Here is a 27,622-nt window from a genome sequence, read left to right on the forward strand (position 1 = left end):
TTCAAAAAGTTTGGTGCTTATCAAAGCAATAGGGTACTTCTTTTGTTTTACTGAGCATGATGGGAGTTGTAGTTCATAATAGGTGGAGGGTTAGTTACTGTCTATCCAAGGATGTGTGTTATCAGTACAGAAAGATAGCAGATAGGGACAGACAGGCAGGTACAGTAGGTGTTGCCTCAAAGACAATCACGTGATCAAAACTCATTGGGGAAGGCAGGGAGAGAAAGCAGAGAGAGAGGGGGGAGAGAGGAGGGAGAGAGGAGTTACCTGCTTTGGCAGGTGAGTTCACCCCTAAATGTACAGCCAAGAAAACTTTTAAAAAAAGTGACCCCACCTTCTAGTGACTCAACAAATGTCTGAAGGGGATGATCTTGTATTGCTTCACTTGTCAAGCACCAAGAGAGGAACATCTCAGCCATGCACAGATAAGCAGTCAGATTTTCTACTCCACCACTTAAAGAAGCTGCTCAATCCTCCTGAGAGCTTGAACTGTCAGGCGTATGCAATGGATGAAGGCATCGATAACCCAAGCTTCACTGCTGCTGGGGAAGTGGGACTGCAGCACATCGAGAAGAGCAATGGCACAACACAGCCTCCACCTTCAGAATGGCCAAAGAGCGACCAACTTCCTATGGAAGATCTGGAGGAGTTCCAAGAAGGTCCATGCGGATGGGGCAGCTTTATTCCAAGCTGCCTCCAATACTGTAACAACCCTAAGGGGTATTTAGTGATGTACAGCCTCCTGGCCGTAATGCAAGGTGAGTATTATTATTCCCTTTTTATTTGTATACAAACAATATTTCTGTAATCAAATGTAAATACTAATTATTTACAAAACAAAAAGATTTAGTGGGACAACTTTGTGACAGTCCCGATAGAAGTGCATGAAATCCTACACTCTTTAGGTGCCGGGAAGTTTAAGGTATGGCAGCCACAGGGTTAATTTCCAGTAACCCTCCCCATGTATAGATGTAAACAAATGGAACAGTAGCATCAATGTGTCAGAACACACTAGTTTAAGGTATTGCCACTGTTACTGCTGTCAGTGTATGCTGTACTATCCCTGGGCTTCTGTTCATATAGATGTCCCTGTTAGATATAGTGAACCACAGGAAATACTAAGTAATTCTGTTAAGCAAACTGTGGTGTAATTTAAAGCACTTCCTACATTTTTGTCATACTTCTATAACGACATTTGTAACTGTATATTGCAAATACAGGGTTGTGTATGCACTGCATTTGTGATAGGATCCTGCAATATAAAATAATACCTTTTATTCCTATTTTAATGAGCCCCTGGAGAGTATCAACTTCCCTTTATCAAGTCAAAAGTTACTGTTATTATTCTCATCTCAGCAGACAAGATCCACCTGTGCCAACCTGTCAAGAGGATGTCAGAGTGCATATTCTCTAATTATATTACAATATATATTGTTTATATATATTGTTAAACTGTAACAGAAACAATGTATTTAAGCATCCCAATTTATCTTCTAATTGTGCGAATATATAGAATATATAGAGATATATTGCATAAATACTGAGCTGGGATGTTTACCTGCTCTCCAAATGTAATTGTGTTTTAAGGGGCAGTTTAGCGTCCCTGACAGCCCCTCTAATGAAGAATGCTTATTCAAGCAGTGTTAGAGTATTTAAATATATATTCTTAAAAAAAAAAAAAGAAAAAAAAGAAAAAAATAAAGCACTTACATGTGGTATAAACTGCAACTCTTCCTCTGCGGTCCAACAATTCTCCAATGAGTGGCAGGAAAGTACCCCAACTAAAATCAATGAGAGCGCTTTCAACATATGTGCACAGTGGTCTGAACCACTGGAGCCGAATGGTGGTGAGTGGATTTCATGCTGGAAGATATGCTTAGCAGAACCCACAGAAAGTAGCGGGGGGGGGGGGGGGTTGAGCAAAGGGACAAATGCTATGATGTATTCTGTATGGAGACTATGAAAATGTAAAGGACACACATCTATCATATGAATTAAAGTGCATATAATGACTGGAGTGTCCTTTTAATATGAGTTGTATCTTTTATGTTGACAAAGGTATAGAGTTGTAGCGTGTTAGTCCTAGAAAGAGCAAATTTGGTAAAGATGATACTTTTATTGGCTAACTAAAGGATATGCCTGAAAAAGAGAACTAGGTAGTCTTGAAAGCTTGTGATCCATTATACTTCAGCTAGCCAATAAAACATTTACTAGTTGTATGCTTTCGTTAATAGGGATGACCGTAACATGCTAAAGAAATGATATTTTTTTCTTTTAATGATTTTTGGTCACTAAAATGGCCTATACATTTAATTGAACTTGGATGATTACATGTTATTACTCCAAACCGGGGTGCTACCATTAAAGAGCATATGACTTGTACAGAATTGTAGGGGACGGCTGATGATTTTTTCCCCCTGCATTTTAGTGTCTTGGGCAAGGATCCTAGACCTAAACACACACAAAAAGACACTATACAGCTAGTACAAACATTGTATTTTCTAAAAAAAATATGTTGAAACAGAAGGTTTTGTTACAACAACAAACGTTATGCAAAAGTACATCTATTTATCAGCATTGTTCTCAAGTCGTTGGGCTATGAATAAAAAGTAATTCTGATGAAAAGTTGGCAAAAGTGGTACTATCACTATACCAAAGAAATAGAATGGTCAGCAGGAACATTCTGTTAAGTTTCTATTAGAACATGACAAACTTTGCACTAAAATCACTCTTATGCCTCCCATCACACTTTAATATATTTTTGTTATTGTCCTATGTTTGTAACATGTGTAACAAAAACTCGATAAATAGTAACATAACATTTATTTCTATATTTCCCTCATCTACCCATGATTCTCTGCTATTTGAGAATCTAGTTCTTGCAGCCTGGAAGCTTACTGCAGGTTGGAGCACAGCACTTATTGCATTGCACATGATGTAGGGCATAATCATGTAAATATTTATGTCACAAAAGGCGCCAAATCCATACAAAAGCCGCATATCGGTTATTATTTTGAAGGTCTTTTATCTCCCTGATCTAGACTAGAAAAAACAAACGGCTAGGTCAGCCAGGAGTAGAGACATCCTAAATTCTGTACAGGGACTTTATCTTAGGCAATTTGTTGATGAGCCAACAAGGAAAGAGGGTATTCTGGATTTAGTATTTTCAAATGGAGACCTTATTTCAGATGCCATTGTTGGTGTTTGGGCTCCAACGATCATCAGTCTGTGTTGATTAATATGAATACAAGATAAGTTGTACTGCACTAAAATTAAGGTTTTAGATTTAAGAAAGGCTGATTTTTGTAAAATATGAATATTTGTAGGTGAGTCTGTGATGGTCTGGACGTCTTTAGACGAGTCCAGGAGAGATGGAACTATTTAAGAGATGTTCTGCTAAAGGCAACAGAACATTGCATTAAACAAGTTAGGAATACTGGAAGAAAAAAAACTAAACCACTGTAGTACAGATGTGACACATATGTTAAAAAAGGTAGCTTTCAGGAACTGTAAACATCCTCAAAATGAGGAAGATATAAATATAAAGCTAAGTTAAGGGAGGCAAAACACAATATTAGATGCCCCAAAACAAACACAGAGGAGAAAATTGCCAAGTTAACAGAAGAGGGTGATAAAGCCGTTTTTTTAGATATATATTAGTGAAAATGAAAAAACATAAACCAGGAATAATTAAACTAAAGATAATTGAAGAAAGTTATATAAATGAGGATAAATATATAGCAGACTGCTTAAATAAATACTTCTGCTCTGTTTTTACAGAGGAAGGTGAAGGTGAGGGACCCCAGTTAGCAAAGAGAAGTAGAGTGACATGTAAAACAAGTGTGTTTACAGAGGAAGTGTAACAGTAAAGTAGGTGGAATCCCTGGTGCAGAGACAAAAGAGCAAGGCCGGAGAAGTCGGGTTGCTGGGACCAATAGCAGGGAAGTCTTGTGGACAGAGGTGAAAACAAGCCAGGTCAAAAATCAATATCATAAAAAGTCACTGGAGCAACGCAGGAATGTTACACCAACAAAAGGCAGAGTGATACTGAAGTCCAACATTAAAATCTAAACAATCTAAACAGTTCAGGATGAAAATGTGGTTATCCAGGGTGATAAATTATCACGTGTAGCACTGTAGCACTGTAGAGTAGGTCCGGATTCGGTCTACCATTAGGCCGGTTATGCAGAGAAGGTAGCGAGCGAGTACTGTGGTGCCCGGCTACCTCAGCAGCATGATCAGGAGCAAGATGGAGAAGGAGGCTTCTATAACATGTTGCCGACGCCCCTGCTGTCGAAAGAGCAGACAGACACGGGAAAGCCACATTTGTAAGTTCTTACAGAGGGAAGTTCTACGTGTACTCTCCAAAGTACAAACAGACAATTCCATGGGACCCGATGGAATGCACCCGAAGTTATTTAAATAGCTCCAGAGCAAAACCCCTAACAGACTTATTTAACCAGTCATTACTGACAGGAGTTGTTCTAGAAGACTGGAAGTTAGTAATTGTAGTATGACTTCACAAAGAAGTAGCAGGGAATACTCAGCCAACTACAGACCAGTAAGTTTTACCTTAGCTTGGCAAAGGCTTGTATGATCAAAAACAGCATGGGTTAACTACAGAGAAATCTTGTCAAACTAACTTATATTTTTTGATTGAGTGACTAAAGCAAGAGACCAGGGAGCAGCAGTTGGTATAGCCCAGGGGTAGGCAACCTTCAGCTCTCCAGGTGTTGTGGACTACATCTCCCATAATGCTCTTACAGTCATAATGCTGGCAAAGCATCAAGGGAGATGTAGTCCACAACACCTGGAGAGCCGAAGGTTGCCTAGCCCTGGTATAGCCTATGTAGATATCAGTAAGGCAAAAACAGGCTGCACTTTACCAAAGGAGGCCTAATGCATCTTCCCTTTATGACTGCACCACACTTTCTCTTACAACATCTACAAAGTAAAAGAAAAATGTTTCCAACCACTCATTGCATTTCTGAAATGAATATGTAGAGTTCTACATTCAGAAATACTTACATTTGCACTTGTACTTTTTTTGTTTGAATTTTCACAATATTTAAGCTATGTGCAAGAAAACACAGACGCTCACCACAGCATTGTCCGCTTCACATTTGGGGAGTTAGTAAAATGTAAATGAAAAGTTCCAAGCTTTTATTACAGGTACAAGAAAATACACAAATGAGCAAGGCCGGCCTTAGGTGTTCAGGCACCCTGTGCGGACTACTCCTCTGACCGCTCCCCAAAAAAAAGAAAGCAGAAAAAATCTTGTACAAACCCTCTATTTGCAGGTATATATAAATAATGTATGGAAACATAGCATAGCAGGTACAGGTCAACAGAATAACATACAAACCCAGCTTTGTATGTATAGATCAATAGAAAATCACATGTGAACCACTGAAGGTATCGATCAAATAAACACATGGAAACAGCACTGTAGTTATAGAATAAGACATACAAACCCAGTACTTTCAGGTATACAATAATAATGTATGGAAAGATAGCAGGTATAGATCATCAGAATAACACACAAACCCAGCCTTGCAGGTATAGATCAACTGGAAATCACATATAAACTCAGCATTAAAGGTATAGATAAACATCCCTTAAATTACAGGCATGGATCACAGGTTGCACATCCCAAAGGCCAGCCCTGGCATCCACATTGCCCAGATAGAACCTGACCAGCACCCAGATCACACACATAGGACTTGCCATCTCTGTCCCCAAACAGCCTAACCTGCGCCAACTTTGTCCCCAAGCAGCCCAGTGTAAAACATCTTTGTCCCCAAACAGCCCTCACTATGAAATCTTTGTGCCATAAACACCCTGACTGTGCCATCTTGGTCCCCAAGGATCAAACAGCCTGCTTGTGCCATCTTTGCATTTCCCCAAATCACGTATACATCTATGATACACACAAGCACGTATACAGTCACTCACTCATTCACTTTTACTCAATTAATTCATACAATCATTAATTTTCTCACTCATTCACATAAATCATTCAAGCAAATCATCCACACATTAATTCATTAATTCTCTAATTTATTCACACAATTCATCGACACATTAATCTGTTCCAGAGCCGTAGCTAGCTCCTTTTCGTGCCATGTGTGGCTGCACAGCTCGCACACACCCCAGACGCCTGCCCTGCAAATGAGAAATCATTTGAACTACAGATATTTTATGTGGTACGCTCCAAAATTACTATTCGTGGATCCTTATCAAAATACTAGCTGCAACATGGGCTGATCGAGAGTCTGATTCCGAGAGGGGCATTTACAACATTTTCTTTTATGTCCACCACTAGGGTTTTTTTTTGTTTTATCAATATCATGCACTCTTAACACTGTTAATTATAAAGTAAAAAAGGTCATTTTATACTAAACACAATCATTGTGTTTCCTTTTTTAAACACTTGTTGTTTTTGCATCATATATTGCTTTAAGGCAGCTGTATGTTAGATATTTGCATATGTCCTAGATCTCTTATCCCTGCCCACCTAATCATACTGTCTATGGGAAGCAAGAAAATGACCCATACTTAATCACTCATTAATCTTAATGACCCTGTGACTAATTAAAGTTATTAACTTTAGCATTGCCATGAAGCATCAGCTCAGCACTGTGTTTAAGAAGAGAAAGTCACAACTGACAACAATGGCGACCTCCAGGTCTTCAGATAAAGGAGGTTTATTGGAAGAAAATGAGAAAAAAAGCAGAACATAGAGAAACCAGTCTTTTGTCACTGCTAACCTACATTACTTTATATAGTCATTTATACTCAAGGACAACAATATTTTTTCCTTGGGACATCTGTATAACCACCAACCACAATACTTTTATATAAATAACTATAAAACACCACAACAGTCCTGTACAACATGTGTACAGTGTATATATATATATATCTATATATATATCTATATATATCTATATATATATATATATATATATATAGATATATATATATATATATATATAGATATATATATATATGCACTGATAGGTCCCCTCTTCTGTGTTATTAACTGTTGTAATATATCTTTGATATAATAATTATATTTATTGTGGATGCTTAACCCTTTCAGCAGTATATAGTACTTCGCAGGAGAATTCTGAAGAATCCGGCGGTGTAAGGCAGAAAGACAAACGTGTTCATATAGCAATAAAATCAATTTTGGATTAAAATTCAAACGTTTAAATGTTTAGCATGTTAATGAGCACTCGGTGTCCATCAGTCATTTTATTGTCCCCATCAACCAGTGCTATCTCTCCTTCTCAGCCCCTGTATTGTCCTCATCAGGCCCTGCCATGACCCATCCACAGCCCTTGTATTGTTCCCTCGTCACACTCTGCCATGTCCGGCTCGGCCACTTTATTATCTACATCAGCCTCTTCCATGTCCCATCTACCACTGCCATATCCCCACCAGTCAACACCAGCTCCTGCCATGCCCCCCCCAGCCCTTGACTACCCTTTTTCATGAGAGGGCGGCATTCCATAGTGGTCTGCTATAGAAGGTCCCTATTTTTTTAAGCAACATGTATGGTGTATTTGGGGAAAAAAGCAACATCATTGTTGCCATTGTTCTTATGTAAAAGTTATGGGGAGAAAATAGCCCAGTAGCAAGAATAGCAGAAAACTTTGAACAATCCAGAGGGTCTCAGACAACAGTAGGACCTAGAAATGCATAGCAGAATTTAAGGTCAGACAGTGACGCATCTCCATCTGGTTGGATTATTAGTAGACGTGCGTGTTGTGGTTCACATTAATGCATAACGTCGAGCTACAAGATTCATTCCGTTGATGGTTGATGCTAAATAATCACATTGTGTCTGAAGCCATCCTGACAGTGTCCCATTTCAAGGGCATCCTTGGTAAAAACAAGAAACCAGGGAGGGGGTGTGAAGAGCAGTAGGAGGAACATTCTTTTGAATCGAAACCTTTCAAGTTAAACAGGTATTTCAACTTATACTGCTATACCAGGAATCCGGTATATATTTTCATCTTATGAACAAGCACTGGGGATAGGGAGCATGACTATGATTAAGGAACAGGTCTGGGTGGACATGGGAGTGAAATGCCAGATGAGTCCTGTACACTGGAGTCCAATTGAAATGCAATAGGACTGATTCATGACTGAGAACAGACCAATAAAACAAAGACCCACCTCCTGTGAGGGCATTGGAAGTACTGAGTGGATAACCATGTTTTGTTCCCAACCCAATACAGCATGCAAAGTTTAAACTTTCATGTGGCAATACATCTGTTGAGAGGCTGGTTTTTAACCAGGTCAGACAGCAGAATGCAAAGAGTCTAAAAGTTGCAACCTATTCAAAGTAATCCTGTAGCTATGGTGTAAAACAGCATAAACACTGTTCTGATTCACACTTTCAGTTAGTACACTGGATGGTGGATGGTATGCTGAGGAAAAATACACAATGCACAATCTTTTCAAGTTCTCTCCTCACACACTAATTAGTGAAATGGTGTGTTGGCTACTAAATCAACACGTTTATAAATGGCTTTAATTAGTAAGTATAAGTGACAGATCCCCTTTAAGGTACAATGTTTGAGTTTAATGAGAATTCCCTCTAAATAAACCAAACCAGTATTTTTCTTTATTTGTACATATTCGTTTTCAGAAATGTCACCTTTCTTACTCCCCCCCCAACACTTCTCTACACAGGTCTCATTCTCCACATTCTCCCCATTCTCTCTCTCATCACTGCCTCCTTTCCACCCCATCCCCAACTCTCCCTGAACATCACAACATCCATCTTGGTCCATGACCGCCTCACCCTGGGATATCGTGAAAGCCTTGGCTTGGTTTGGGCCTTCGAGGCCTGGAGCTTGAAAGCCCTGATTTACATTTTAGGGGTTAGCTACTTTTAATCCACTCATTGTATGTGTGTCTCATGTCAAAATTATTTTGTTTGTCCCAGGGTTGTCTAAGTGTTTTCTTTACTCTTAGCAAGGTCATGTACTTGACTTTTTTTGTAAGTTTAATGCTAGATACAGGTAATTATAATCGACATTACATAATATCCGCTGCTATGTCCATTTTGTTCCCAGAGAGATAACTTGGCATTGATATGAGGAAAACTTATTCCAAGACTAAAACTAATAGCAGGAACATTTGTTTGGCTATTGTGCTTGCAAATATGTAATCTGAGAACAGAATGGATTGCAGGTGAAATCACCTGAAATCATAATCATACTCTTGTGTTACAACACAAGATAATATCATGTGCACAACCTTTCGGCTATAAATCAGACCAGATTCCAGATAATCCTGGTTTTATATTTTATTTTTTTACTTGACCGTAAAGACAAATAACTAATGTCATTTGGCTTCACGTTATTTAGTCTACCTTTACTGAGAGAGTGGTAGATAAATAGAACAGTCTCCTATCATAAGTGGTAGATGCTAATACAGTAAGAAAATTTAAACATGCATGTAATAGACATAAGGCTACCCTGAATCTAAGACAAGATCAAGAACTGATTAAGGCATGAGTGACCTCTTGTTCTATCATTTGATTTCCTTTGAAATAAACATTCCTGCTTACATCTCTTTATTATTTAAATGTTTCAAGCTATACATATTGACATATAAACAGTTGGTTTAAGATTTTGATGCCATTATATTTTGTTCTTTTCTCTTTTAGGTACTGCTGTAAATGGTTTAGTAAATGTTGTCATTTCCACAATCGAGAAACGTTATGACTTGAACAGCTCCCTAACTGGCTTGATTTCTGCAAGCTACGACATCGCCTTTTGCCTTTTGTCACTTGTAGTCTCTTTTTATGGACAAAGAGGACACAAACCAAGATGGCTCGCCTTTTCAGCTTTTATGATTGGATTAGGATCAATTGTGTTTTCTTTACCTCATTTCTCTACTGGAGTATACCAGTATGGAAGCAAATTTAATGGTAAGTAGCTAATACGCTTTTTCTTGTTATATTCACTCCTTGTTTCACTTCTGAATAGATTCTGCTATTACCGAGCTGTCTGAAGGTCAGATTAGTTCAGTTATCTCACAAAAGTGTGTACACCCCTCACATTTTTGTAAATATTTTATCATATCTTTTCATGTGACACTCTGCTACAATGTGAAGCATTTTAATGAATAGTTTAAAAGTTATGTCTGATATTTCAACATGATCCATATTTATGTTTTTGTTTTTTTTACTGCTACTGCACGGTTCTTACACTATATATTTACTGTGCTTGTATATCTAAGTGCGGTTGTACATGCTGGACTGCAACATTTCTGTAATGAAATTTAATAGCCACTACATTTAATGTCAAACATGCTATTCTAGGACACAATTTCTGAGCAATACTGTTATATAGCATATTTAATCTTTATCAGACTGAGAATCTAGTGCTCGGGGTACATGGAGCTCAACTAACAGGTATACATTTGGCAGAAGTCATCCTTAAGTTCCATAGTTTTCAGAATCTTTCCCATACTTATATCTCAAAACAATACAGCCAATTGTTTTCTATTATATAGAGTGCTTGGAGAGTTTCCAGAACAGATTTGTAGTCATATTAGAAGACCTAGTGAAAGTTTAATCTTGTATAGTTATCTTAATCTTTTATTTCTGTTTTATGGACATAACGTCCTTGTTACAATCTGCTCTAATAAAGCAGGGGTACTTCAACATATATAGACATACCTTTTTGAAATGTCTATCATGTAACTATTATGTTCAATATTCACAGGTTAAAAAAATGTGTCAATTTAGTTTATTAAAGTGATTCCCTTAAGCAACTCTGATGTCCCATGTGTGTCATAAAAGATAAGCTTAGCAGAACGTCACCAAACCCAACTTGCTGAACCAAAAATCATATACATTGTTTAATTTGATCTACTTGTGCTAAGAGGCCCTGAGGCAAATAAGGCTCCCCAGTATGATCCTGCAAAATGGGCGAGTTACAAGGGAGATTTATGCTTTCCCCACTATCTAAGTTTTTGTCTCTAGGGTGGCGTACCATATTATGATGCCAGTAAGACCTACATCTCTGGTTGTATATAATATATATATTATATGAAAGCTGTGACAATCTTCTGTGAAGATTCTTACTTCACGGCTTCAGATACAAAGTTGTGATCAGCGATTGATTGTATACCCAGCTCTTACTACATCAGCTAGCATAATATAGAAGAGATCGCACCCAACAGTATAGACAATAACTACTCGATATTGTTACAAACTTCAGTAAACTTCAAACTTCACTATACCTCAGAATACCGGAAATGTGAATTTTACATTAACTGTTTAACTGCTGTTTTCAATTACAGATGTATGTGAAGTCTCAGGAACTAACAGCAGTCTCTTAGAATGCACAGGGAAGAAAAAATCCTCACTCTCCAACTACCTTTATGTGTTTATTTTGGGTCAGCTGCTTATGGGCGTAGGAGGAACTCCACTGTACACTCTTGGAACAGCCTTTTTTGATGATAGCCTTCCGACACACAAATCATCATTATACATAGGTAGTATTTATGTGTTTTTATATTGTCATGCTAGTTAGTGTTTAACTAACAAATCATTAAAGCATATATTTAATAATAAATGTTTGATCACTGCAGAAATAGAATAAAGGGGTCTATTCACTAACTTTACTGACCATACTCAATAGAGGTTTCGTTCCTTTGCCTTCAATTAACAAAATTTAACATTAAAATTCCAACTGCTAAACTTCAGTGTTAAAATAAGTAAATAAAAAGCAGGGTCCTGTAGACCCATGTTAACTATAGGAAGGATGTAACAATTGCCTCCTCTACATTCTGCTGGGCTGGAAAGGAATAGAATAGCAAATCCATGAGACACAGAGCCCATTCACTCTCCTTTTATCCCCCATCCCATGGGGTAACACAAGACTAAACCTAGCTGGTTCCTCCATCTCTAAATTCCTCATATAGGGTTTTTCGGACCACAGTTTTTTGAGGAAGAAGACCTTTTGGTAAAGGCCAAATATGGGACAGTCTATAACTTTTTTTTGCTATTTTCATTGGGTGTTTGTGCACCTATAGTGTTCTAGGTGCTTCAACTGTAAACATATTTACATAATAAATCAAATTATATAAATATATATAGTATAATATGTAAAATACTAAATCATACTAATCCCATCAAAACCTCTTGTACTTTTTTGTTTGTTTTAGGAATTGCATATGGAATGTCTGTAGTGGGTCCAGCTATAGGGTATTTGATAGGAGGGCAGCTTTTAAACTTATATATTGATTTTGACAAAGGAATAAAGTAAGTATTTTTTTTTTTTTTTTGCTTTATTTGCCAGGCTTTCAATTTGATTATTTTATATTGTTAACATGTGGACCCCTTCTTAAAGCATTATGCATTCTGTTTAGGAGGATAGATCAAATGGTCAATGAGGCCCCTGCCCCTACTGCCTCTTGGGGATATTTAATAAGACAATGATGTGAGGGGAGTAATTTTTTTTTAATTGGGGGGGGTCATCTTGCTCTTTAGTAACAATCTATTTATGTTGAGAGATGAGTCCTAAAATTTGCCACAAAAAAAGAGCCTTCCAAAAAAATATTAATAAAAGCCCAACATTTAAAAAATAATCTTCCATGCGAAATCACAGCAGATTCTAAAACAGATGCTGTTTGTGCCAATACCTTTATTTACATTTTTGTGTAGAGGATACATTGTATCTGTTACGGCTCCAGCCGCGTGTCAGCAGCCGCGAGGTAGGGGGAGACCCCCCGCTTCGGTCCGGCGGCCGCTGCTGCCGCGAAGAGAGGGGAGACCCCCCGCCTCGGACCAGCAGCAGCAAGCGCCGCGAAGAAGGGGGAGACCCCCCGCCTCTGCACGGCAGCCCCAGCCGCAACTGCCACGAGGAAGAGGGAGACCCCCTGCTTCCGCACGGCAGCTCCAGCCACAGCCACCGCGCAGAAGGGGAAGACCTCCCTCGTCTACCCAGCAGCCGCAGCCACCGCGGAGAAGGGGGAGACCTCCCGCTTCTACACAGCAGCCGCAGCCGCCGCGAGGAAGAGGGAGACCACTTACCTGCACAAGATCCTCCCAGCAGCTGGAGCCGGGAGACGCGTCCTTCTCTGGAGTCCTGACTCGTTCTGCTTCACGCCACCTAGCGGCGCCGGCTGGTACTACCTCGACCTATATGGAAAGATTACGAAATCGCCAACCACAAGATGGCCGCAGGAAGTGACGTAACGGCACTTTGAAAATTTGGCGGGGAACATCCAATTAGTGCCTAAACTTCCTGTGCCTATATAAGAGATTTCAGAACTCTTAGACTTCGCCTTCTGATGGTCGTCTATGCCCTGTGCTAGCACCCAGATAGCGTTTTCCTGCTTGATTCCTGTATTTGACCTCGGCTTGTTTTTGACTATTCTGATCTCTGGTATCCTGACCTCGGCTTGCTCCTCGTTTATCCTGCTCTCCGGTATCCTGACCTCGGCTTGCTCCTCGTTTATCCTGCTCTCCGGTATCCTGACCTCGGCTCTCTGGACCATCCCTGCAGTCCTACCTGACTACGGCGTCTCCTCTGTACGCTGTGCCGTGACAGAATCAGAAGGCCATCATGAGACCCGCTTCGGTAGGACAAGGGTCCACTGAGGCTCGACTTGACGAGATGGATCACCGTCTGGATCAATTTGCTCAAGCCCTTCAGACTTTGCTTCAGCGTACTGATCCTGCACAGCAAGCACCGCAACCTGTGGCGGCTCCTACTCCACCACCGTTACCAGTAGCCACGGTTCCTGCTCACCTGCCTCCACCCCAACGTTACGGTGGTGATCCGGCAACCTGTCGGGGTTTCCTGAATCAGTGTGAGATACACTTTGAACTGTCTCCTTACGCCTTTCCCACTGAACGTGCCAAGGTGGGATATGTCATTTCTCTCCTCACGGATAAAGCCTTGGCATGGGCTTCACCGCTCTGGGAGAGGAACGTTTCTACGGTGCGCTCCTATGTTGAATTTGTTTCCAGTCTACGTGCTGCGTTTGATACTCCGGGTAGAAGGGCCACCGCTTCTAATTCACTCTTTACCATTCGTCAGGGGTCCCGCCCGCTTCTGGAGTATGCTATAGAGTTCCGGACCCTGATGGGAGAGGTGAACTGGACTAATGAGGCATTGGTGGCCGCCTTCCTGAATGGACTTTCTGAGACCCTCAAGGACGAGACTGCTGCCAGAGACTTACCCATGGAGCTAGACTCCGTGATTTCGTATGTTTCCCAGATTGATCTGCGTCTCCGCCAAAGACAAGCCCAACGTGAGAGTCTGAAGTCAAGCGACAAGGGTGGGAGATCTACTACACGCTTCTCGCCTCAGTTTTCATCTGCCGAACCCTCGAATGAACCGTCTGACGAACCCATGCAGTTGGGAGCCACTCGGGTCTCCGAACGAGAGAGGAACAGGCGGAGACGGGAGGGATTATGCTTTTACTGCGGACTCTCGGGTCATTTCATCGGACACTGTCCTAGCAGGCCGGGAAACGCCCGCACCTAGGTAGGCCAGGGGAACCTACTATAGGTGTGGTAAACTATTCCCCCGACGGGTTCACCACCCGCATGACTGTTCCGGTCCGTCTGGTCTGGGATGCTGGATTCGTTGACACTGAGGCTTTCCTGGACTCCGGCGCTGCCGGCAACTTTATTGATTCAGTGTTTTGTGAGCAGCAACGCATTCCCACCCTATCCCTGCCCGCACCATTAGCTGTTGAGGCTATTGATGGCAGACCGCTTCATCCTGACCAGATTTCTCGCTCTACAGCCCCACTCAACCTTGCCGTCGGGATCGTACACAAGGAACGATTGCAACTTCTCGTCATCCGCTCACCCTCCATTCCCATTATATTGGGATTTCCGTGGTTACAAGTACATAATCCTGCTATTGATTGGACTACGACTCAGATCACGGCCTGGAGTGCGTCCTGTAAAGCACATTGCCTCACCCCTCTTAAGCATGCCACGGTTACAGCCTCTTCGAGGGAGACCTCCTCTCTGCCTGCACAGTACCGGGATTTCGCGGACGTCTTCGATAAGAAGGAGGCTGAGAAGCTACCACCACACAGGCCTTATGACTGCCCAATTGACTTGCTTCCTGGGACCATGCCACCCCGGGGGCGGGTTTACCCACTCTCCATTCCGGAGACCCAAGCTATGGAATCATATATAGAGGAGAATCTTCGCCGAGGATTTATCCGCCGCTCTGTCTCCCCTGCGGGCGCAGGTTTCTTCTTCGTAAAAAAGAAGAACGGGGAGCTTCGTCCCTGCATTGATTATCGTGGGCTAAACAGGATCACCAGGCGTAACACATACCCTATTCCCCTAATCTCTGAACTTTTCGATAGGCTACGTGGGGCCACTATTTACACCAAGCTGGATCTCCGGGGTGCGTACAATCTCGTCCGGATCCGTGCGGACGACGAATGGAAGACTGCCTTCAATACTCGTTCGGGACATTACGAATATACTGTTATGCCGTTTGGGCTGTGCAACGCCCCGGCAGTCTTCCAAGAATTCATCAATGATTGCCTCCGGGACTTTCTCCAACAGTTTGTAGTGGTGTACCTGGATGACATTCTGATATACTCTTCGGATTTGCAGTCTCATCGTACCCAGGTTGCTCGCGTTTTGTCCCGACTACGGCTCCATGGACTATATGCTAAACTCGAGAAATGTGAGTTTGAGATCCAGAGGGTGACATTCCTGGGATACGTCATTACACCCTCTGGTTTCGAGATGGACCCATCCAAGGTCCAAGCCATCAGAGACTGGCCTCAACCTTTGGGCCTGAAACCCCTGCAGCGTTTTCTGGGGTTTGCGAACTATTACAGACGATTCATCCGTGACTACTCCAAGGTTGCGGCTCCTTTAACGTCCCTTACTAAGAAAGGGGCGAACACCCTGGAGTGGTCTCCTGAGGCCATTTCCGCTTTTTCCCGGCTCAAGACGAAATTTACCACCGCTCCTGTGTTGCGTCATCCTGATCCTCGGTTGCCATTTGTTCTGGAGGTCGATGCATCTGAAGCCGGAGTCGGAGCTGTCCTGTCCCAGAGAATCTCATACAGTGGTCCTCTCCATCCGTGCGGATTCTTCTCCAGAAGATTCTCCCCAGCAGAGAGGAACTATGATGTGGGGAACAAGGAGCTGCTGGCTGTTATCCTGGCACTGGAGGAGTGGCGTCATCTACTGGAGGGTGTGCAGATTCCTACGTTGATTCTAACGGACCACAAGAACCTTCAGTACATAGAGAATGCCAAGTGCCTAAACCCTCGACAGGCCAGATGGGCTTTGTTTCTCTCCCGATTCTCATTCGTATTGACTTATCGTCCGGGTTCCAAGAATGTCAAGGCTGATGCCCTCTCCCGGATACATGTGCTTCCAGAGGAGGAGGGTCGTGCGCCTGAGCCCATTATACCTACTACCAAGGTTCTCGCTGCGCTACACCTTCGTTGCCGGACTCCCTTGCTTGATCGCATTTCTGGTTTACAAGCCCAAGCTCCAGCGTCGTTGCCGGTTGGGAAACTTTTTGTTCCTGCTAACCTCCGTACCCATGTGCTTCGTCTGTCCCATGGCTCCAGAACTGCAGGCCATCCTGGGCTAGCACGAACCAAGGACCTCGTGTCCAGGACATTTTGGTGGCCAGAATGGAGCAGGGATACTGCCCTGTTTGTCCGCTCCTGTCTCAAGTGTGCTGCCAACAAGTCTTCTAGAAATCTCCCTGCTGGGCTGCTCCATCCATTACCTCGTCCTTCAAGGCCCTGGACTCACCTTGCCATGGACTTTATCGTGGATTTACCCAACTCCAAGGGATATACTGTCATCCTCATGATCGTCGATCGCTTTTCTAAGATGGCGCATATGATACCCTTGAGGAGACTACCCACGGCTTCGGTGTTGGCTGACTTATTCATGCGGGAGATCGTCCGCCTCCATGGAGTCCCTACTGAGATTGTCTCCGACCGTGGCACTCAGTTTATTGCACGTTTTTGGCGCGAGTTCACTAGAGCCTTGGGTGTCACCCTGGCCTTTTCCTCCGCATACCACCCACAGTCCAACGGCGCAGCAGAGAGGGCTAACCAGCACCTCGAACAGTACCTGCGCATATTCATTAACCATCATCAGGACGATTGGGTTGACCTGTTGCCATTGGCTGAATTTGCTCGCAATAATGCGGTACAAGAGTCCACTGGAGAATCCGCCTTCTATTGTGTGTATGGTCTTCACCCTCAACCCTTTCCTGGCGCCTTCCCTACTTCTACTGATCCAGTACTGGAGGAGCGGTTGGTGACTATCCAGTCTACGTGGGCTTCGGTGCGGAGGGCTCTAGAATTGGCGGGTGAGCGACAGGAACTCCAAGCTAACAAACGTCGTTCTAGGAATCCTGCCTATTCTCCTGGGGACAGAGTGTGGTTGTCTACAAGGTACCTGCGACTCAGAGTACCCAGCATGAAGCTGGCACCACGTTTTATCGGTCCTTTCTCGATTGTCCGCCGGGTGAACCCTGTCGCCTATGAACTTTCTCTGCCTAGGACACTCCGTATTCCTAGAGTCTTCCATGTCTCCCTATTGAAGCCGCTGGTTTGCAACCGCTTTTCGACCAGATCCTCTGTTTCGGAGACTTCGGCCACTGATATTTCTGGACGTACTCCTCAAGCTATCCTGAAGTCTCGCAGGCAACAAGGGAGTCTCCAATATCTGATTCATTGGAGGGGACTTGGCCCAGAGGATCGTTCCTGGGTACCGGAGGCTCGGTTTCATGCTCCTCACCTTGTACGTGCATTCCTGGCTAGAGGGCAGAGTTGCTCTAACAGGGGTCGCCCAGAGGTCGCCCCTTTGAGGAGGGGTACTGTTACGGCTCCAGCCGCGTGTCAGCAGCCGCGAGGTAGGGGGAGACCCCCCGCTTCGGTCCGGCGGCCGCTGCTGCCGCGAAGAGAGGGGAGACCCCCCGCCTCGGACCAGCAGCAGCAAGCGCCGCGAAGAAGGGGGAGACCCCCCGCCTCTGCACGGCAGCCCCAGCCGCAACTGCCACGAGGAAGAGGGAGACCCCCTGCTTCCGCACGGCAGCTCCAGCCACAGCCACCGCGCAGAAGGGGAAGACCTCCCTCGTCTACCCAGCAGCCGCAGCCACCGCGGAGAAGGGGGAGACCTCCCGCTTCTACACAGCAGCCGCAGCCGCCGCGAGGAAGAGGGAGACCACTTACCTGCACAAGATCCTCCCAGCAGCTGGAGCCGGGAGACGCGTCCTTCTCTGGAGTCCTGACTCGTTCTGCTTCACGCCACCTAGCGGCGCCGGCTGGTACTACCTCGACCTATATGGAAAGATTACGAAATCGCCAACCACAAGATGGCCGCAGGAAGTGACGTAACGGCACTTTGAAAATTTGGCGGGGAACATCCAATTAGTGCCTAAACTTCCTGTGCCTATATAAGAGATTTCAGAACTCTTAGACTTCGCCTTCTGATGGTCGTCTATGCCCTGTGCTAGCACCCAGATAGCGTTTTCCTGCTTGATTCCTGTATTTGACCTCGGCTTGTTTTTGACTATTCTGATCTCTGGTATCCTGACCTCGGCTTGCTCCTCGTTTATCCTGCTCTCCGGTATCCTGACCTCGGCTTGCTCCTCGTTTATCCTGCTCTCCGGTATCCTGACCTCGGCTCTCTGGACCATCCCTGCAGTCCTACCTGACTACGGCGTCTCCTCTGTACGCTGTGCCGTGACAGTATCAGCTATTAATATAAATGGACCACATATGACTGAGATCAAGTCTAGTCATGCATATCTAATGGTGCTCTTATCCTCTGGCTGAAATAGGTTTTGTATTAACTACTTAATATAATAATACAGTAACTTAATGCAGTAACAATGCTGTTTTCTTCTTTATAGTCCAAATATTACCCCAAGCGATCCAAGGTGGCTTGGTGCATGGTGGATTGCATTTTTAATTTGCGGCTTGGTAACATGGTTGCTGATTGCTCCCTTTTCGTGTTTCCCTAAGCATTTGCCTGGTATGTATTTTATAACAAAAAGAATAAATCATCCATGTCTTGAAAATATAAATTACATGTTTTTTGTATTCCACAATCATGCCTTATATAGGGTATATAATATACAACTAGGTAGTTGAGGATGTAGATTATCTTGTGAGTCTTCTTAAAAGAGCCCACTCTTATCAGGAGACGCAGCTCAACCCAACCAACTGGCCCTGTTCTATAGCAGACCAAAATATAGTTTACAGACAGACCATACATTTGACACACATTATCATTGATCAGGACTACATAGAAAGTTATATTGCTTATCTGTACTTTAAATGTCCAAAGTTCTTGTTTTTAATATTCACTATATTTTCTGTAAATAGCCTGTTCATCTATGTATAGCACATTTTAATTCAATCTCACCCATAGCAATGGGTTTTCTATTTTGGTTGGATGTGCTTGGTTAATAATCCCATAACGCCAAGGTTTCTCCATGTCCCTTAGGCACAGCAGAAATTCAGTCTCAAAGGATTTCCCAAGCACATAACAATGGAAGTGAAAGTATCGTAGAAGAAAAAAATCTGGGCAAAAGTTTCAAAGATTTTCCTATGGCACTGATGGTAAGGATGAACTTTCATAAAACTCAAAATATAAATATTGTATTTAATGCTTAATGATTCATACAGTGTATGTACTCTTACATTTAAAATCAGCCACACTGAAGTCTGTCATGAGTACAGAAAGCTGAAAACCACTCCTTTTTTACGCAATTATTTAAAGATACATTTTTTTTTCTTAAAAAATAAGCAATTGGAAAATGTGTATCCCCCTTCATACTGTCTGTTCAATTTGAAGCACACAAGCAGTCATTTACTGACCCTGATGTAAACATACACATTGGCATGGTCATTGCTTCTGCTCCCTCTGCATGGGTCATTCATAGTGAGCATATAATGCCCCTTTTCATGCCATATACGGCCGCACAAGTTTAACCCCTTAATGACAAAGCCCGTACATGTACGGGCTCAAAATGCATTGTTTTCAATGGGTTTTGGGACCGCCCATTGTCCTTAAGGGGTTAATATCCTCAAGGTGTTTGCTTTAAGAGTTATTTTTCTACTTGACTTAGAGGAAGCGATTTAAGAGTTTTTACCTAATGGTTGTGAGGAAGGGATTTGTCTTTGTCATTTTAGACACCTGCCTCTGTGTTTAATGCTTTTTTGAAAGACATTGCAGATGGTGTTCGATTTTGTTTTTATGACTTATGGTATTACCCATATCTGCCCTACTAAACAACATGTCTGTCTTTCTCATAGTTAATGCTGAAAAACCCAGTTCTTTTATCCTTAACATTTGCCAGCTGCTCTGATGCCTTGATTACCACTGGATTTGCAACTTTCCTCCCCAAATTTATTGAAAATCAGTTTTCATTGACATCAAGTTTTTCTGCAATTTTAGGAGGTAGGTGGCAATATAATTTCATTCATGATTCATTTCCATTCAGGTCAATCATGTGCTCTGTAAAAGTACCAGTGTGATTCAAATGCGACAGGCCACATGAAGTGCATATCTGAATATATCTCAGTTAGGCAACAAGTGAGAATAGGATGCAACTGCTATAACTTACAAAAAGGTTAAAACATGACAGAGAACATGTCAGATCAGCCTTTTCATCTTAAGCTATACTGGCAATAATTAAAATGGAAAAGCTGTACTGCTAAGATCCATACCCAGGACCTCTCCAGGTTTCACCCAGGGTCTACAGATGAAGCAGTGCTTCCTTGAGTCTCCATGCCACTTCTTTCTCCAGGCCAGAGCAGTGTTTAACCTTGCCCACTCCTAACCAATCCAGTACTATCTGAGGATAGCCACCTCCTTATCAACGGCTAGCCCCACCCATCTCACATCTGTGCCCCTTGCATTCCTAGTCCACCCCTCCCAAAACTACCCACTTGGAAGAAGGAGAGATCCAGGTAACCTGATGTTCTGAGGTATGCTAAAGTCCTCCTAGAGTTACACTGGAGTTAAACTGGAGGGAAACTACATACCAAGTACCACTGCAGAAAGAAGGATTTCACCCGCACCGCACCCCTCCTGTGGAATTCCCTTCCCCGTTCCGTCAGACTCTCTACCTCGTATACAACTTTTAAAACCTCTCTGAAAACCCACCTGTTCAGGGAAGCGTACAACATTCCTTCCCATTACTCCCAACCATCATAATCAAGCCATCTGAACAATCAACAGCTTCAACACATCATCGGAACCAGATCAACTCATCCCCATCCAAGCAGTCCTCTCCTATTGTCTCACTTCCCCCTCAACCACCGACTAGATTATAAACTCGCAAGAGCAGGGCCCTCTTCTCCTTTGCACCAGTTTGTTATTGTATGTGTTTTTGTATGTGAAATTGTTATACTGACTGTAACAGCGCTGCGGAATCTGCCGGCGCTTTATAAATAAATGTAATGTAATCCTACAGCAGATCTTACCACAATCTATTGAGTAAACAAACATTTACTCAGAATCTAAAAGACTGGAGTTTGCAGGAGAGATTAACATTTCAGCTCATTGATAACGCTGGATTATAAAGGACCAGTCTCTGAAAGAAGTGCTCAACTTGATGTAGATGATGTAATACATGTTGATATATTTAAGCAGTTGGTTACATCTTCAATTGACAATATCTTGCCCTTGTTATATGATAGGGGAAGTGAACATACAGTGTGTTCCTTAATTTGTTCACAATTATATATCATTTATGCTTTACACTGATATTTCCAGGGCACAAATGGAAATATATAGCTTCTCCAACAAATCTATAATAAATACTAAAGACTAAATAGGTTATCCCATAGGAAATAAATAGATTTCTTTGTTTTGTTTTAGGTGGTGTTCTTATCCCTGCAGCAGCCATTGGACAAGTTATAGGAGGCATCATTATTTCTAAATTCAAGATTGAATGCAAAAATATAATTCGGTTCTCAATAATAATGTCTTTTGTGTCAGTTGCACTGATGACTGTCTTTATCTTTGCTAAATGTGGGAATGACCCATTTGCAGGAGTGTCCATTTTATATAATGGGTAAGTATATGGCAGCAAAGGCCCATGTAAAGTTGTGCAGAGATAGGCCTTATTTTTGTGGAATCACGCTCGTAAAGCATGTCACATAGAAACATAGAATTTTTCCTGATGTAAAGAGTTTAATCAGTCCTTGATCCTGTCTTAGATTCGGGATAGCCTCATGGCTATTTGCGGTCTCAGGTTATTTGCAACAGGAATGTCTTTTTTTAAGCTCCCTGTTGTATACTGCCATCTTACACACAATTAGTGAACAGCGGATTATTTTATTATTGTATAGTATTGTAGTAGGAGACAAAACAATTCTATACATAGTGTTCATAGGCGAATGTCTCGCTGTGATGACTAGGGCAGAAGAAATCCCTTGCTTGCAGTTGCCAGCATTTAGAGAGACAGTCATACCAAATCTTTATTTAATTTATCAATTCACAGATCAAGCTAGCCAGTGGTTTGCTAATAATGTATTTGTACATATTCAAGAATGACTTCTTCTTAAACGATTAATTTGTTATACTGCAAACTTATATCAAATATAAATTAACTATGTGTATATGTTTCCACCATACTAATATTCCTTTTTGTGCTTTATTTTAGAACAGGTAAAATAGGGGAAATAACAGCCCCATGTAATAGCAACTGCTCATGTGAACGCTCGTTTTATGACCCAGTTTGTGGATCTGATGGAGTTCAGTATTTTTCTTCGTGCTACGCAGGGTGTACTTCTACTACATTAGACGGTAGTACAAAGGTATCTGCAATTGACCATTATCTATAATTATTATTGTTGTTATAAAGTTATATTGGTCTGGCTGTTTTACTGTGAACTGTGACCTAAGAATAAAACCTAAGAATAAAACAAATAAATAGAGGTCAAATGATAAGGCATGCAGAATTGAATATGCTCCATAAGCTGGGGTTTGAAGAGGCATCACGGGCATCACGGTGTGCTATAATAGTCACAACCATTCTGATATTTACCTGAAACTGTATCTGTGCATGCGCATGCTTTCCCAGCATTGCCAGATGTGACCCCGGGACTAAGTAGATCATTTAGAATTTTCACTCGGAAGCAATCAGTGCTTCATTTATGTTAAAGTGCATAACCAACTCCAAATATGCCATTACATTTCTATTATTCTATTTTCTTGAAGCCTTATTTTAGGATATATGATGTCATCATCAGTCAGCATCTTCAATAAAATACATTTTATGATGTAGTATTTCTGGTAAAACTTAATTTGACACAATTATGTAATTGGTACAGTGTTTTGCAATCAAACCTATTTACTAGCGTTCTGTACAAATGTAAAAGGTAACAAAACATGAGGACACATTTTAAAATAGTTTAAACCTTGTCAGGTCTGTCAAATTATTATAGTAAAGTATAGGCTTTTGTGTGAGGTTAGTACATTATTAATACAATATGCCATTCTTTCATATGCCTTAGTGTATAATTTTACATCTAAAACTGGAAGAATGTTCTGGCAGGTACAGCACAGACACAACTTAATTTCTTTTTTTTCTTCTTTCTTTTTCATAGATTTACAGCAATTGCTCTTGCATTGGAGAACAAGTTCGAAAAATAGCAAAATTTGAAGGCAGTTTTAATATGTCTGTGGCTACTCCTGGAAAATGTGAAACCACCTGTACAAGTTTGATAATATTTATGGTTTTTTTCTTCTTTGTGGTTGTTAGCACATTCATGATTGCAACGCCAATAACTATGGCTATCATAAGGTAAGAAATACAAAATGAAAATGTTGATCCCTATATTTTACTAATAGAACCATTACAGAAGTTTTTTATTTATTTGGTAGCAAATAGCTGGTGATATACTTAAAATCATTTGATTAATTACCTGTGTAAGCAAGTTAAGAAACTGCTAAGGGTCCTCTTAGACCATGAAATTGATTCTTCAAAGTTATCACTGTAATTTATTTTCCATGAATACAAATATGTAGCAGTAAAGTAGCAATGTAAGTAGTAATAAAAACTATATCTTCATTTTATGTATTGTTGTTGTTTGTATTACTTATGTTACGGACGGGGTCTCAGAAAATCTATTGGCAAAGTACACTCAAAATGTAAAGACCCTGCCAATATCTAGGTGATATGTATTAATTTATTGATGGTTTGGCCAGCAAGAAAACATGCTCTATCCATTTTTTTACATGTGCTTGAAATAGTTCCTATTTTAGTTACTCTTAAGGGATAACACATTCTATCTTAGTACTTTCTCCATAAATTCCAGATAGCATTAGAACTAAATTCCCCCCAAAAAATCATGAATCATAAATGTAACTCCTATATATTTTAATCAGTATTTTTGTTTCTAATTAATACAACTTTTTTTATTTTTCTGGTTTCTTTTACATTTTGTTTTTCATTTATTTTTTGTTTGTGATTATTGTGTTTGTTTGGGTAATTTTCACTTAATCCATATTTTCAACATTTCTGTACAGGAATGAGAAATAATTTCTAATGGTTTTCTTTTAGATGTGTACCAGATAAACAAAGGTCATTTGCCCTTGGAGTGCAGTGGTCATTCATTCGATTGTTGGGTAAGTAGCAAGCAGCTGCTTAGACTTTCATACACTGAGTTTTACATTAATTCTACATTTCTTAAAAGTGTCCATTTATACATAACATTTAAATTGATTATTTTTTTTATTTACCCTGAAAATCCAAGCTTTTAATGGACTGTGAGGACATGAACAATTTGGATCTAGATCAGTGGCAAAGGCTGTTCTGGAATACTTTAGAGAGAGAATATTTGGTCAACAACAATAATAATATAAATTATATCATTAACCCCTTCATGACGAAGCCCGTACATGTACAATGCATTGTTTTTAATGGGTTTAAGGACAACCCATTGTGCTTAAGGGGAGAAAACTGTAAAATGGGATTGTTTATATTTTTTTAACTGTGGATTTTGTTTTATTTTTACGTTTAAGGTTCTATACCTGGACCGATTACATTTGGTGTTCTAATAGATAGTAGCTGTATGTTATGGAACATAAATGAATGTGGTTCGAAGGGAGCTTGCTGGACATATGACAATCCAGACACGTCATATAAATTGATTGCCATCAGTAAGTAATAACTGCAACAAAAAAAGTCTTCATGCTGTAGTTCAAACAATAGTGGAAATGCTAATTTGGTTTGTTGATTTCTTTTAACTGCATGTCTCAATCATTTCCCCGGTGATCAATTAATCCTTAGATACAATAGGCACATGTCTATGCTACTTGCAGCTCAAGCTACTTTTGCAGGCCTCCTTTACACTTGTGCAGATGTGTATCAAGCTTGTGGCCACACAATTACAGGACCATTAGGCCCAAGCCTGCCAGGCATTTGCCAGGTTTGCCAGTCTGGCCTGAACAAGATGCAGGCTAAAACATGCAGTTCTGAATTTAAACTTCATATTCATAATTTTTAATTTCTATTTTATATTGGAATCCCAACAATATGGTTTCATTTCATCTATATCTACCCATTTTAATGATCAAAATGAAGGAGGAAAAACAGCTACAAAAATGCATATATTTTGCATTTTCATAATTTGGAAAAGAAACTGGTTAAAATTTTAAGAATGTGTGGAAGGAGAAATAAATATATTTAAGGCCTCTCTGAATAAAAACATATGTTTCCTTAAGTAGGTACCAATATTTGCATTTCATCCCTTACCATATGACACATTACAGAGTTTTGTTTTCTCCTCCTACAAAAACACGGTGCATAACACGGTTTTGTCTGCCACACATGATGTTCAATTGGAGGCCTTACTGATAAATGTCCCCAAGGGCTGGAAGCTTGCAAAACACCACAGGGCTTCCCTAATTAGACAGATAGCATTACGTCAAGAGTCAAAAAATTCATACCTGCCAAGTACCCCTGTTTAGGAGACCCTCAAGAACACAAATCACTCTATCGTTGTTTCTTTCCCTGATGCTCTCTTTCCTAAGAGCTCTGGTATGTATTGCTGGGTATCATGACATTGTTCTAGAGACCTAAAAGTTACAATAATGTACATATAAACAGCAGATTATGGGTTTACAAATTAAAATTATGTAAATAAAAACAGTATGCATCTTCTCTGTCTCTGGAAAGTCTTGCCCCATAGCCATGCTCCCCTCAAAGTGTTGTGCACTAAGTTTATTCTGCTTTTTTTGTCTTGTTTAGGTGCTGCAAGCAAAGCCATAACTATACTTTTCCTGTTTGTGGCATATTTTGTTTACAAACCTCCACAAGGCAATGCAGAGACTGTGAAGGACAGCGATAACGATAAGGTTATCTCTTCCGTGTCCCTTTGAATACGGGAATTTTCGTACATGCGACCACTTCAGGAATTATCGAATAGCAATAATGGACATGTTTGGTGTAAATAATTGTCTTCATTAACAAAACAGGAAGAATCAGATGTCAAGGGTTTCGGAAATATTTAAGGAAGAAAGATGCGCACAATTTACAAAGAGGAAGAAAAAGCCTTCTGCTGGAATGAATGAAATGTTCTACTGAAAAGTTTTAAAACACTGTACAGAATTTTACTCAAAGGTTATATTAACCTTTTAAACTAGCATACCGTGTGAATGCAACCGGTGTATCATTTATCAAGGTCGCTCTTAGCTACAATAATCTAGCACACACAAAATAAAACAGCTTCTTGATAGCATTAAGAATCACTGTATATGATGAAACCGTTGTTATTCGTGTGATTTTGATAAATGACACTTTGAGTACTTTGAAAGTAAGTAATTTTGTCATAAATGACAAAATGATTACTTTGCAGTAATTGCCTTTTCAAATTTAGGCCTATAATGTGTACAACTCATAATACAGCTACCTCTTATTAAAACACATTTGGTAGAAATATGCTATTTTAATAACTTAAGATGACTTGAGTGTACAGGGGATTTATTTTTTATTATTATAATACAGTTTGTGAGTAGTTTCGCAAGGAAATCGCAGTCTAATAATGGATCATTTAGTAAGAGGCAAGAATATTAGCTCATTTAGTTTAATACACTGGTCTGCTAGATGTAGCACACATGGGGTTCTCTAGGGCCATCAGCATTTCTGAGGTGTCTATATGTTCTTATATCACTTGGGACTGGCTCATCAGGCATTCAAGTTTGAAGATCCACCTCATGAGCATAACTGTTACCAGGGTTTGACATAGAGTCTCCAGGTGAAGCCCTGCTTCCCTGGGTCACTGAGTCACTTCCCTCTTTCTCTGGGCAGGGGTGTGGTGTTTGGCCACACCCACTCTAATCACACTCAATTTTGTTTGGGTCTAGCCCCACCCATACAATGGGATAACCCTGCCCCCTCATGATGCCACTCCCCTAGAAGGGGGAGAGTTCTAGGTAGTCTGCCCTGAACAGTTCCAAGGCCTGTTCATGAGTTAAATAGACTGCGTTACAATAAGTGCAGTGAGGAAATGAGAAATACCGAACTGAGTTTACCACAAGTGTTTGTTTTAATTGCCTTTTGTTTCTAAATGGATAATAAAAGAGAAGCGTTGCCACATTGTTCAA

General features: G+C 41.0%; 1 protein-coding gene across 1 annotated transcript; it reads left to right on the forward strand.

Annotated features, from left to right (window-relative positions):
- The first annotated feature begins 239 nt into the window (after positions 1 to 239).
- On the forward strand, positions 240 to 27,622 carry SLCO4C1 (solute carrier organic anion transporter family member 4C1). Its single transcript, XM_053474578.1, has 13 exons — positions 240 to 758; positions 9,689 to 9,952; positions 11,332 to 11,526; positions 12,199 to 12,295; positions 18,912 to 19,033; positions 19,508 to 19,623; positions 20,320 to 20,464; positions 21,890 to 22,085; positions 22,677 to 22,830; positions 23,623 to 23,819; positions 24,579 to 24,643; positions 25,040 to 25,177; positions 26,268 to 27,622. The coding sequence occupies exons 1-13, from the start codon at positions 353 to 355 to the stop codon at positions 26,396 to 26,398; spliced, it is 2,226 nt and encodes a 741-aa protein (XP_053330553.1). The 5' UTR covers positions 240 to 352; the 3' UTR covers positions 26,399 to 27,622.

Source organism: Spea bombifrons, chromosome 1, assembly GCF_027358695.1.
Source record: "Spea bombifrons isolate aSpeBom1 chromosome 1, aSpeBom1.2.pri, whole genome shotgun sequence".
In the NCBI taxonomy this organism is placed as follows: domain Eukaryota; kingdom Metazoa; phylum Chordata; class Amphibia; order Anura; family Pelobatidae; genus Spea; species Spea bombifrons.